This window comes from Camelus dromedarius, chromosome 6 (genome assembly GCF_036321535.1).
Source record: "Camelus dromedarius isolate mCamDro1 chromosome 6, mCamDro1.pat, whole genome shotgun sequence".
In the NCBI taxonomy this organism is placed as follows: domain Eukaryota; kingdom Metazoa; phylum Chordata; class Mammalia; order Artiodactyla; family Camelidae; genus Camelus; species Camelus dromedarius.
Genome location: NC_087441.1, coordinates 209,395 through 221,769, shown reverse-complemented (window position 1 = coordinate 221,769; position 12,375 = coordinate 209,395). Strand labels below are relative to the sequence as shown.

Below are 12,375 nucleotides of genomic sequence, written 5' to 3'. Positions count from 1 at the left end.
TGATCAATGTGCCTGGATTTCCTGCTGCAAACAGCGTAAGCCCTGAGCAGTGAGGGACTATCTGATTAAAATGTCAACTTAAAGCGTCAGCCTCAGAAGGGCCTCGGGGCCCTCGTGGAACAGGGGACTGAGGGTTCCAAAGTTGCACTCTTGAGCCTCCGGGGCCCTCTGCGCTCTTGGGCAGGCCGCGTGCCTGCCCAGGTGGAAGACGGCGCACTCCCTGGCTTCCAAGAGGGCTGGGGAGGGTGAAAGTGGAATCAGCTCTGGGGGCCGCGAGGCTTTTCCTTGGGAGGGGCTTCCTGAGAAACCCAGGCTGTTCTGTCTTCTTGAACGTTCATTACCCAAGTCAGCTCACTTCTGAAAGTGACGGGGAGCCTTGAATTACTCGGGGTTAAGGAGTGTAAAGCCGTGTGAGGCGGCCCCTCTTCCTCCAGGCCCGCTCCACCCTGAAGGAGCCTCGGCGACTCCCGCGGCTGTGCTCCGGTGCACCGCTGCCGCTGCTGTCGCCAATGAGCAGGGCCGGTCGAGGTCGCAGGGCTTAGGAGCCTGAGTCTCCCTCACTCACACCTGGCCCTGCCGCTGACTTCTTTCCGCGGATGACGTCACTCCGCTGGAGTCCTTGTCTGCAGCCGTTATCCCTGCCAGAGGGGTGGGAACAGTCTGGGTGCCTCAGGTGTGTCTCTCCAGCCCCTGACGTGGCCCCTGCTGCACAGGCATCTCTGTCCGATGGGCATTTAATACACAGGTGCCCTTTCCTCTGCAGGGAGATTCCAGAGTCTCCGACTGCACCACAATGACCAGGAGAAGAAGCGTCTCTGGGACAAAGGCAACCTCTTCCCTCTAATGGGTTACGTCTGGGAAGCTCTGTCCCTCGCCTGCCTCCTGCCAACCCCAGAAACAGACCCCTGGATCCCAGGACAGACTTGTCCTAGGGTGCTGATGAACGGCACGGGTCCTCTGGACCTGCCCACTCGCACCAGTGGTATTATATCCCCTTCTTGTACTCAGTGAGAAGCCGAGTTTATGAAAAATAATGACTAAACCGGGATCTGGAGTCCCGTTGCCACTTACAAGCCCTGAGCAAGCACGTTACCCACAAGCCTCAGTCTCAACCTTGAAGTGGGAGTAATGGTGCTACTCTGAGGGGGGCGCCCCACCGGGACCAACGAAGTAATTCTTGCAGAGGAGGGGCCTGGCACACGCACGAGAGGGCTCTCATCCCTACTGCCTGTCCCCTGCAGCAGTGCTTGAACGAGGAGACAACTGACTCCTTTAAATTAACCAGAAATAAGCCCACAAGTGGATGAGCGAGTAGTTTTCTAAGACAAAAACCATTTGCCATGGCAACAGTAAAGTGCCTCATGGGTATTTGACCAAAATGAGGCTTCGTCCCAGTCCTGATAAAGATCAGCCTCCAGAGGAAAGCAGCCAGCCCCGAGGTGTCTCTGCACCGACCGTGGGCAACGTGGCGTTCACAGCGACGAGGGGCTGCTCGGGGAACCAACAGCAGCACTCGGCCTGCCCTGACTGAGAGTCATCTCTGAGGGTTCTCCAGAGGGGCCGAGGGGCGAGGCAAGCTGCTTTTAATCAATCCGGTGAAACCGGGCAAAGACATCAGAAGCAGAAAAGCAGAGTCCATTCCTGTCCTCAGGGCCTCGGACCACGCGTGTGAGTGAGGGCAGGTCTGCTGTGAGGAGCACGAGGAATCACGCCTCTGGGTGTCGTTCATAACATTTATTTTGGAAAAATATTTTAAAAAGGAATTTTTTCATTAACAAAACAGTAAAAAACTCAAATAACATTTGCACAATATTCCATAAATACATTTATATACAAAAAATATAGTCACATAGACCCGAAGTGCCTTTGTACATATTTACCAAAAATTTAAATTATAAAAAATGAACATCACAAAATACTCAAGCTTTACAGATATCATGAAAAATATTTTTACAGGTCCAAAAAATAACACACATTTTTTTCCACCTAGAAAAAAAACACATTTTAGTATCAAAAAGGACGATGAAGGCAGTATTTGTGATTCTAATTCAAGAAAAGACTGGCTCATGAGAATCCAAAATATACACTTCAGGCAGTGCATGCTTCTTATGTAGTAATTAAGTCCATTCATTTAAATATATATTTTTTAAAAGCAACTGTCCATAGTGCAATGGAAACATCCTAAAAAGGCAGTGCAGCAGGCACCTGGAGCGCCCGTGGCCGCAGCCCGCCGGCCACGCCACAACGTCAGGAAGAGAGCCGGGCTTCTCAGCAGCGGTCCATGAAGCGCCTCCTCTCTCAGCAGCATTCGTCGGGGCATATATCCTTGGAATTTTACTTAGTCTAAGAGCAACGGGAATTTGCCGCGTGGCCTCCGCTTTACACCTAGAGGGGCCGCAGGACGGTGGGAAGTCAGCGCCAGCCGGTCTACGCTCCGGTCCCCACCCAGGCCGCCAGCTGCGCACTGACCTCTGTCGCGATGACACACTCATCCTTCTCCTCGGATATGACGTACACCGACTGGTACTTCGTGTCTTTTGAAGTGGAGTGCACAGAGTCCGGCCTTTTTCTTTCAGATGCTTCTCCACTAGGAGGAAAACAGAAGACAACCACAGTCAATCCGAGAAAACATTTCTGAGCAGGAAAACGACCAGAGCTTGGAGGAACACACCTAGCTGGCCCTCAGCACCCCAGTGTTGGGGCGCCCTCCCCAGCCGGCCCCCGCCCAGCCCGGCCCTCAGCACCCCAGTGTTGGGGCGCCCTCCCCAGCCGGCCCCCGCCCAGCCCGGCCCTCAGCACCCCAGTGTTGGGGCACCCTCCCCAGCCGGCCCCCACCCAGCCTGGCCCTCAGCACCCCAGTGTTGGGGTGCCCTCCCCAGCCGGCCCCCGCCCAGCCTGGCCCTCAGCACCCGTGTTGGGGCACCCTCCCCAGCCGTCCCCTGCCCAGCCTGGCCCTCAGCACCCATGTTGGGGTGCCCTCTGGGGCTGGTCTTCCCATGTGTCCCCTCTGGCCCATGGCACGCACCCTCTGAGTGTCGGGGTGCCCTTCTCCTCCCCCACAGAGCCCTGGGGCGGGCACTTGGCATCGCGCTTGCTGTGGGGGTCCCTCGTGGCGGTGGCACCCCTAGGGTCCTGCAGCAGGTTACAGCCCACAGCAGGGTCGAGGGCCTTGAGGCTGCTCTTCTCCACACCCGGTTCCGCGTGGAAATCCACCTTCTTATTGGTGTTCTTGATCTGCGTGGCCCCAATGACGCTGACGGAGATGTCCTTCTCCCGCTGGCAGTTGGCCAGGTTGTTCATGGTCTCTGTCTCCCCCCGGCAGGGGTCAGCAGGGGGCCGGCGCTTCTGCAGCCTCAGCCGCACGCAGACCACGGCAGCGGCACAGCCCAGCAGCAGCATGAGGACCAGCACCACGCCCGCACACACGGCCACCCAGGGGAACGGCCCGGCCTGGCCCTCCACATACTTCTCGGTCAGATCCACCACCACCGGCCCGAGGGGCGGCTCGGGGAGCAGGAACTGGCAGTTCGGGCCCCCGTAGCCCCGGGCACACTCGCACAGGTAGCGGAGGGCCCGCTCGTGGCAGGTGGCCCCGTTGTGGCAGGGCGCGTGCTCACACCTGCTGATGGGGGCACTGCAGTTCCTGCCCGTGTACCCGGGGGGGCAGGTGCAGGAGTATTCATTCACACCGTCGTGGCAGGTGCCCCCGTTGGCACACGGGGAGGAGGCACAGTCGTCCACGTTGTCATCACAGTGCCTCCCAGAGAAGCCAGCCTGGCAGCGGCAGAGGTAAGTGTCGCCGAGGTCCACACACTGTGCACCTGGAACGCGGGACACGGGCAGTGGCTTGTCACCCAGCAAATGTCCTGAAGCATTTGCTGCATCACACACCAGCCTAGACGAGGTTGTCACTTAAGAGAACACACGTCAGATATGAGCCCGTGGTGGGGAGTCTGGTCTAGCTCCATAAACACAGAACACAGGCTCCGGCCCCTACGTGTACTGGGCAAGATCTCTGCCTGCATCCCTGCCTCGTCATCAGAGCAAGCCAACAAAGGACTGGGCCACAGAAGAGGCTCAAGGCGATGGCGGGCTCACCCACAGTGACAGGCAGTGAAAGCAGGAATCGAAGACCCAAAGAGAGAAAAGAAGGAGGAAAGAAGCTAGGGAGGGGTCTTGGTCCTTCCAGAGTCAAGTCTGCTAAACCTTCCTCTCCAAAAATGAGACATCAGTGCCTCTGTTGGTTCAATGGATGGGAACAAGCAGGAAAAAAGGGCCAGAGCTCACAGGGCTGCCGCGCCTCTGCATGGCACACAGAGGGCAAAGCAAAATGACTCCTCTCCAAGCATCAGCGTGTCTAACGGAGAAGCTCCAGAAGTTTCCAGACCCGTTGGCCGGTCGGGGGCCCAGCTTCCCTCCCTGTGAGTTTGCTTAGGGCATCCCACCCCTCGTAGAGACCACAGCTCCTCGCACAGACACACCAGCTCTACGTGGTGGTGGCACGAGCTGCCCTCCGACACACAGTGGCAGAGCTGGCGCTGGGGCAGACCGCTGGTGCTCAGGATCTTGGGCGCCTGAGACACACTGCAGGCAAGTCCTTGCCTCTCCTGCCTGTGGCATTCCCTGCAGAGAATGAATATTCCTGCCTGTCTTTCTCACTCCCTGGGCATTTCCAGGCCGAGGATAAAATTTCTAAGAAGAGTTTCTCACTGTTCAGACAAAAGGGCTCCTGAAATTCGAAGTAACTTGCAAACTGATGAACTGGGCTGGAAACTAAGCGCACATGCTTCTGAGGCACTCTCCGGCGGCCCTTACCATTGGGACAGGGCGAGGAGCTGCAGGAGTCCATCTTCTTCTCACAGTTGAAGCCAGAGAAGCCCAAGGGGCAGCGGCAGGTGTACCCCCCTTCGGGGTTGTCCGAGCACCGTCCCCCATTGAAGCAGGGGCCATCGGCACAGGCCATGGCACTCAGCTCACAAATCTGGCCGTAGAAGCCAGGTGGGCAGGTGCAAGAGTAGCTGTTCTCGAGGTCCTGAGGAACGGAGAAGGTGAAGAAAGCTTTCTTACGTTGCTCCAAGGGAACCGCGCGGCCCGTATCAAACCAGGACTCCCGGCGCAGCAGGGGTGCCCACGGTGGCCAGACTCACCGTGCAGCTCCCTCCATTCCTACAGGGGCTGGTGCTGCACTCGTCCACCTCCGTCTCGCAGTTGGCCCCCGTGTACCCGGGCCGGCATGAGCAAGTGTAGCTTCCCTGGCCTGTGTTGCTGCAGGTGGCCCCATTCCTGCAGGGCTTGTGGTGTGTGCAATAGTTCAGGTCTGCGAGAAAGGAGACAGGAAGCCCAGGGTTAAATTCTTGAGACTGTACTTCCCGGGGCCCAAGACGGGGAGCCAGGCTGCCCGGAAGGAACAGGAGGCTTACCCTGGTTGCAGAAGAGGCCCCCCCAGCCTTCCTGGCAATTGCACTGCCAGGGCTGCTGGCAGGTGCCATGGAGACAGCCTGGGTACCGAATGCACTGGTCACAGTACCGGCCCTGCCAGCCCACTCTGCACCTTAGAAGAGAAGATGGAGTCAGTGGATGCTGACACTACTGGGTTCCTAGCAACACATTTTGCACACATGAAAATCTCTGCAAACAGCATCCACACCGCTGGTTCCCAAATGAGGCAGAACCCTGGAAGGCACTCAAATACAAACTGAGGCCCGGGTCCCATACAGAGGGTCTGGTTATGGGTGCCAGGGCCAACCAAGGCAGCATCGCTAAGTGATTCTAATGTGCCGCGAAGTTTGAAAACCACCTACGTGCTCTCCTTTTCTGTGCCAGTTCTTTTTAACCTCCATCTGCAAGTTCCACAACCGCCAAGGAGCTCACATGCTGACAATCCTTGACCCTCTGCACATCCATATATTTTTTAAATAGAAACACCAGAAAAAAACAGGCCCCCAACTAGCTAATCTTAACTGAGTTTCTTACAAGATCATCTAGAGTTGCCTTACAAATATATTAGGTGGAAAAGGACAACAAGAAAAAGGAAATTAAAAAAGCAATTTTTACAAACTTACTTGCATTCCCCTGGCTTGTCGCAAAACCCATGCTGCTCATCGCACCCTGGCAAGCAGATGGCTGCAAGAAGAAAAGGCACAGGGTCAGCCCACCAGAGCGCCCCCCAGCACAGCAGGCTGCAAACTGTGCCGGCTCCGCAGCAAGCCCATGAGCGAGCATATCGGAGGCCGCTGGTAACACGGACTTTACTCAGCCCAGGAGCATTCTTCTTAACACAGCGGCTCAAGGACAAAAGAGCACGGAAGCCCCCACCCCCACCGGCCCCTTTTCTTCTAAGAGAGGGTCAGAAGTCCTTCCCCCCCTCCTCCCCCACTTCCCAATTCTATGCACAAAGCTCCACCTCTTAATACCCAGAAAGTGTGTGTTAGATAAGGGTGGACAGCTGGTATGCAGAGTACCAGGGCAAGACAGCTGCTCCATTGTCTGCTCTCTCCCAGCAGCTGCCCCAGTGCAACAATACCGGCCCCTCGCCCCATGCCCCCACCCCTCACACACACCCTTAGCATGCACACACCACACATACATACACACGCACACACGCACGCACACGCACGCGCACACGCACGCACGTGCACCCTTTCCGCCAATGGGAATGGGTGTGTGTCCCTGCTGCCTATCCCCAGAGAGATCTAATCGGTGGCACGCGCGAGCTGGGGGCGGAGAGAGAATCCAGTGTTTGAATAAGAAGAAAAAGTTTAAGTTTATGGCTACCCCACGGCGAGGAGAAGGGAGGGGAGCCAGGAGGGAGGCAGCAGAGGTTGGGGGCTGGCGGGGAGGCGAGGTTGGGGGGTGGCGGGGAGGCGAGGCTGGAGGCTGAGGCTTCAAGCTGGCTTCCTTCCCCTGGTTATGAAACTCATTAACAAGCCACTCCACAAGTTTTTAAGACAACAGAGGCAGCTCAGGCCAAGGCGGGCTCCAAGGAACTGTGGAAAGTTGAGCAACAAGGACGCTGAGCGTGAAGACCTACCCTCACCCCAGGGACAAATTAAAACTAAGAAACTACCCAGCAAGAAAAGGTTAGCTGTCTCCCGGGCAGAAGGAAAGTTCACTGGGGTTTCTGGGGAGCTCCAGGGCCCACCCCACCCAGCTATGGGGAAATCTAACACCTGGGACTGCAGGATGGCAGTGAGGCTACCTGAGTTCCGCTGAACCAGGCCTAGGAGCCAGCCGGTCCTCATAACCCCCATCCCACCTTCCCTGGTTTCCTGCATCCTGGACAGCCACCCTGCCCGCCTGGAGAATCCCCAGCTGTGGGCAGGCAGGGCCTAAGTCACTTTTGTAAAAGTATTTCCTCCCAGGCAAGACGCTCTGTGAACATCCCTCAAGTAGATGCATGGTGCCCAAGACGGGCAGGTGGGCCCCTCCTGGGCAGGGCTGGTAGAGCCAGGCCTCGACACACACCCACCCGTGTCCACAGACCCCCACAAGCAACAGTGTCACAAACAGTGCTCGTGCATCACATGTAATATTTGTAAACACGCCGGCTCCACAGAAGGCTGAGCTCCAGAGAGAAATAAAGCACTTTTCAACGAGACGCTGTCCCGGCAAAGAGAACTTGGTAAAAGCACACCCTGCACACAGCCTCCACTCTGTTCCTCCCTTCCTTCCTCCCTCCCTTCCCTCAGGCTTACTTCCTGACCCCTGGCCCTGTCTCCAAAATCCTTCCTGATTAAGAAAGGCAGCTTCCCATAGCGGAAGTTAAAACGTCTGAGCTGACCCCGACCGGCCACTGCCTAACTGTGAGGTCTCAGCAGTTCTCTCGGGCTCCCTGGCCTTGGTTTCCCCACCAGAACATCTTGCGAGAGCTAAAATCCCGGGATCCCCGCAGCTCAGAGAACGCTCCCCCACTGCCCCGGAGTGCAGGCCTGGAGAGGGGAGACTGAGGGGCAGCAGCCTCCCACAGGGACTCACGCTCGGTGCAGTACTGGCCTTTCCAGCCAGGGTTGCAGACTTTTTCCCCTCTCTCCCCACAGGTGAAGTGGCCGAAGGCGTCATCGCGGGGGCGGCAGAAGACGGAGCAGCCTTCCCCGTAGTAATGCTCGTCACACACGAAGCGGTAGGAGTACTTGAGGTCGGTGCGGCCGCTGCTGTGCTGGTCCTGGGACCACTCCTCGCCCACCGTCAGGTGCCGCTGCGTGGCCAGGCGGCTGATGAGTCTCTCTGGGTTCTCTGTGGGAGGAGGTGCTTGGTTGGCTCTGACTGAGAACGCAGGGGCTTGGGGAGGGAGGGAGGTGGAAAGGAAGCCAGGGAAGGAGGCCCAAGACTCATCCTGAACCTTTCCGGGGAACATGCAGAATGAAAAATGTAGACGATGCTTTCCCAGGAGATCTGAAGTCAGATGTATACTAACTGGGAAAGCAGTCTGCACAGTCTTTACCTGTTGCCAGGTCGTCGGGAGAATCCGTGTGGAGAGCTTCAATGATCAGAGAGAAGGTGCCCTGGGAGAAAGGGGGAGGAGACATAAGACAGAAATGTTAAAATAAAAAATCAAAGCTCTCGGGACAGCCAAGTAAGCGGTGGCAGCTCTGCGTGCGCCGTGTGTCCTGGGTGGGGGTGGGGCTCTGGACATCGCTTGCCTGATTTCAGTTTCCTTAAGGAAATGGAAGAGCGTTTAAAAGAATGGTTTCCTGACGTGTTTTTTCAGCCTGTTAATACAGGATATCGCGTTTAAAAAAAAGAAAGAAAGAAGGAAAAAGAAAAAAGACCGCGCGGAGCAGGCGGGGCTGCAGGGAGCTGTCAGCGGCCTTCCCGGGAATGAACCCAACAGAGGGGCTGGGGGCTGTCAGGCTCCTAGGGTAACAGAACCACCAGCCGGACCAGGAGCTGGGGAACTCGAACCTTCCCACGTGAAAGGGTCTGTTCCACTTGGGGGCTCGGCACCGAGGCCGGATACGGAAATGTCCCGGGTCCTCGGCCTCTCTGCCTCATCGCGCCCCGGCTGTCACCCTTCCCCCACCCCTACCGGCCGCCAGCGGGTCACTCCGGGCGTGGAGGCAGCGCGCCAGGCCCCTGAAGACCGCGGCGCCCACCTGCCCGAGTCCACCCGAGCGCCCCTGTCGTGCGCCCCCGCCGCGCCGGGGAGCCGGGCCGGTCTGCCGCCTCCACCCCTACCTGCCGCCCGCCCCGCCCGCCCAGCGCCCGCAGGTTTGGCGCTCACCGGCCAGGTGAAGCCAAAGGGGAAGCGGATGGGGTTGCTGAAGGCGGGGTCGGCTCCCGCGCCGTCCGGGAGGCTGAAGGAGTCGATGCCCAGCACTGGCGTGACAGCGCTGCCGTAGGTGCAGGGCGGCTCGGGGGACACGCTGGCCTGATAGTGCTTCAGGCACACGCGGAAGAAGGTCCGGCAGGCGCACGGCGGGGGCCCGGCACCCCCTCGGCAGCAGTTGCGGTTCCCCAGCAGCCCCTTCTTGTTGACGAACTCCTGCAGCTTCAGCTCGAACACCCCGGAACTCCAGACCTACGGAGGAGGCTGTGGCGTGGGGCTCTGGGCGCAGGGACCCGGTCTCGCCGCGTCCTTTCCCCCGTGGGACCCGCGCCCCGGGTCCCCATCTGACCCCATAGGGCCCCGGGGCGCCCCGCTGACAGCCTACCTGACAGCGCGGCCCTGGGGACCCCACCTGGCCACTTACCTGGCACAGGAGGGCCGAGAGCACGGCGAGGGCCAGGGCGCACCGCCGGCCCATGGTGCACCGCCGGACGCGCTCGCTCTTCTGGTGTCCCCCTCCTCTTCTCAAGTCAGCAGGGAATCTCGGGGAGGAATGTGGCCCTAGGAACGTGGGCAGGAAAGGGCCGCCGCGTTGCCCCGGGCAGGGATAATCCGGACTTCTTTCCTAAAAGGTCCGTCTCCGGCTCTTTCCGAGGCCGAGGCTCCTTAGATCCGCCCCGCGGAGGCGACGGCAGCTCCGGGGATGAACGAATTTTAACAAGGCTCCCCGGAGAGATTGCTCCTGGAGCGGCAACTTTCGGTTTTCCCCTCTTTCTTTCAATCCTCCAGTAGGTAGGGGTCGTCTGCTTCCTGGTTTTGTCTCAAGCTTCTTCGTAGGAGGGGGGGGGGGGGAAGAAAAGAAAAGAGAGAAAGAAGGAAGAAAAAAAAAGAGGAGAGAGAAAGCGTCCAGAATATTCAGCCCAATTCCCAACGAGCTGAAGGGCTCCCCGCGAGTCCGATTAGCGAGCAGCGGTCTGGAAATCCCACGCGCGAGGCGGTAATCCGAGGCCGGCGGAGCGCCTGCGGGTGCGGCCCAGCCGGCTCACTCGGCGGCCGCGGTCCGGGCAGCGCCCTGGACCCGAATCTTTCCGAGGGACCCAGCCAGTGCCATCCAGGTCAACACCCGGGGTCCCGGCCCGGGTCGCGGCGGAGGCTGCGCGCCAGGCTGCGCGTCCGGTGCGGCGCCGGCCGGGGATCCACAGGCGCGCAGGGGCTCGGGCTCACCCCGCGCCGCCGCCTTATATCCCGCCGGCCGGCCGCATGGCTAATGAGATGCAAATGAGCAGCCCCCCAATCTGGCGAAAGCTGTCACAAAGGAGCCACTTTTCCAAACCCTCCTCTCAATGGATCGCCAAATGGTCAGTGAGCTGTAAAATGTGCAACCCTCCTCCCCGCCCCCACCCTCCCCGCCCCCGGCCCTCCCCTGCCCCCGCCCCCAACACCCCCCACCACACCAAACGCACTCATTTACATTCCTGCAAAATGTTCACCGCAAGAATCCCCTCTGCGCCCGAGGCCGGTGCTGCCGCCCGGGCTCCTCGGCGCTCCCTCCCGGCCACAGGCTCACAGAGGCCCCTGGACGCGCGGGGGTGGCGCTCCTCCCCTGCCCTGCGGAGAGCAACTCGGCGGGTGAGGCCGCGTCGGGCCTCGGGAACTCTCCGGCCGCCGCTGCGCCTGCCTCCGTCCCCCTCGCGGGCCGCAGCCGGGGCCTGGGGAGGGGGGCGAAGTCAGAGGCCCAGTTTCCTCTGGGCCGCCCCTTCTCCCCGGCAACCTCTTCCTAAGGAGGAGTCTCCGGGGCGGGGGACCCGGGCTCAAGAGGGAGGGGGCGGGCGCGAGCAGTGGGGAGAAGGTGGCGGGAGCGCAGCGGCAGTTTCGGGAAGTTTGGGAAGGTCTGGCACCCAGACCTCCCAGCCGAGGACAGCGACTCCGCGTCTGGAACACAGAGCCCGTACGTAGGGCGGGGCCGGGGGCAAGCGAGGCGCCCGAGAGGACCCCGTTACCTTGACACAGGGTGTCCCCGCACCAGTCCGCGGCCGCTGGGGGGGCGGGGTCTGGGTAGCCGCTACCCACAAGCCGGGGGATCCTGACGCCTTGAACAACCCCTCCCCTCAGCCCCCAAAATACACACACACACACACCCTTCCCGGCGCGATTCTTGGCCACGGCCACCTTTCCTGGGTCTCCGGACCCTTTCTCCTGGGTATCCCCCCTCGGCCTCCCTCTGCTTGGTAAAAAGTGAGTTTGGTGTGTGTCGTTCGCGTGGCTGTCATTAAGGCAGTCTGTTATTGTGCGAGGCTGAATCAGTGGCTCTTTGTGCGCTCAGCTGTATGGTAATGCAGACCGCACCTGCTCCCCGCACAATGCGGAGAGAAAGAGCTCCCCTCCGCGCGCGCCGCGGCCTCTGCAACAATGTCCGGCACATGTTTTAAAGACCCTCCGGCCCGACACCCCCCCCTCAACCCACAACCTTTGAACAACCATCACCTTATTAGGTTTTTACACGTCCGTCAGACGCTAGAACTTTTGTTTTGATTTTTTTTTTTAGGGGAAATGAGTTTATTGGGAGGGCCGAGAACACACGTATCACACAATGAGCTATCTAAATTGTTCTCATGCTTGCGGGCGCGGTGCAGAATTAAGGTGGGGGCATGGACTCCTACTCTGGCATCCAGCTCTGTGCTGGGCGCGCTTTGCGGTCTCTTTCCCATCCCTATCTGCTCCTTCAACCTCCCCCTCAACACCAAAGGCAGCTTCATCCAGGATGAAAGGTGTGAGTGTTGGAGTAAATGTCACTTTGATGGGAGCACAGCCCCAGGGCGCCTGCCCACAATGGCCTCGCTGTAGGTGTGCTACCTCCGCCTTACTGGTGGGAACGCGCAATATCCTGGCAAAACGTGACTTTCTTTGCAGCAGATGTTGAGATCACAAAGTACCATATAATGCAAAGAGGAAAAATTCTCAGATACCAAGTAAAACCACCGTAGACAGCAATCTGAAAATCAGAAGTCATCCTCAGCCATCCCTCTAGCCTTTAGGTAACAGGCTCTCCAATACCTGTAAAGTTTTAGAATCCACAGATTTTAGGTTTTCCACTGATACCTTCCTAGAGA

At 58.9% G+C, this 12,375-nt stretch overlaps 1 protein-coding gene across 1 annotated transcript; it reads right to left on the bottom strand.

Moving 5' to 3' along the window:
- Window positions 1-1,726: 1,726 nt before the first annotated feature.
- On the bottom strand, window positions 1,727-11,028 carry DLL1 (delta like canonical Notch ligand 1). The gene is made up of 12 exons (XM_031456755.2): window positions 10,729-11,028; window positions 9,690-10,094; window positions 9,221-9,517; window positions 8,441-8,501; window positions 7,975-8,232; window positions 6,063-6,123; window positions 5,421-5,551; window positions 5,148-5,317; window positions 4,816-5,032; window positions 3,026-3,821; window positions 2,470-2,587; window positions 1,727-2,385 (listed from the first exon to the last, which is right to left on the bottom strand). The coding sequence occupies exons 2-12, from the start codon at window positions 9,741-9,743 to the stop codon at window positions 2,380-2,382; spliced, it is 2,169 nt and encodes a 722-aa protein (XP_031312615.1). The 5' UTR covers window positions 9,744-10,094; window positions 10,729-11,028; the 3' UTR covers window positions 1,727-2,379.
- Window positions 11,029-12,375: the final 1,347 nt, after the last annotated feature.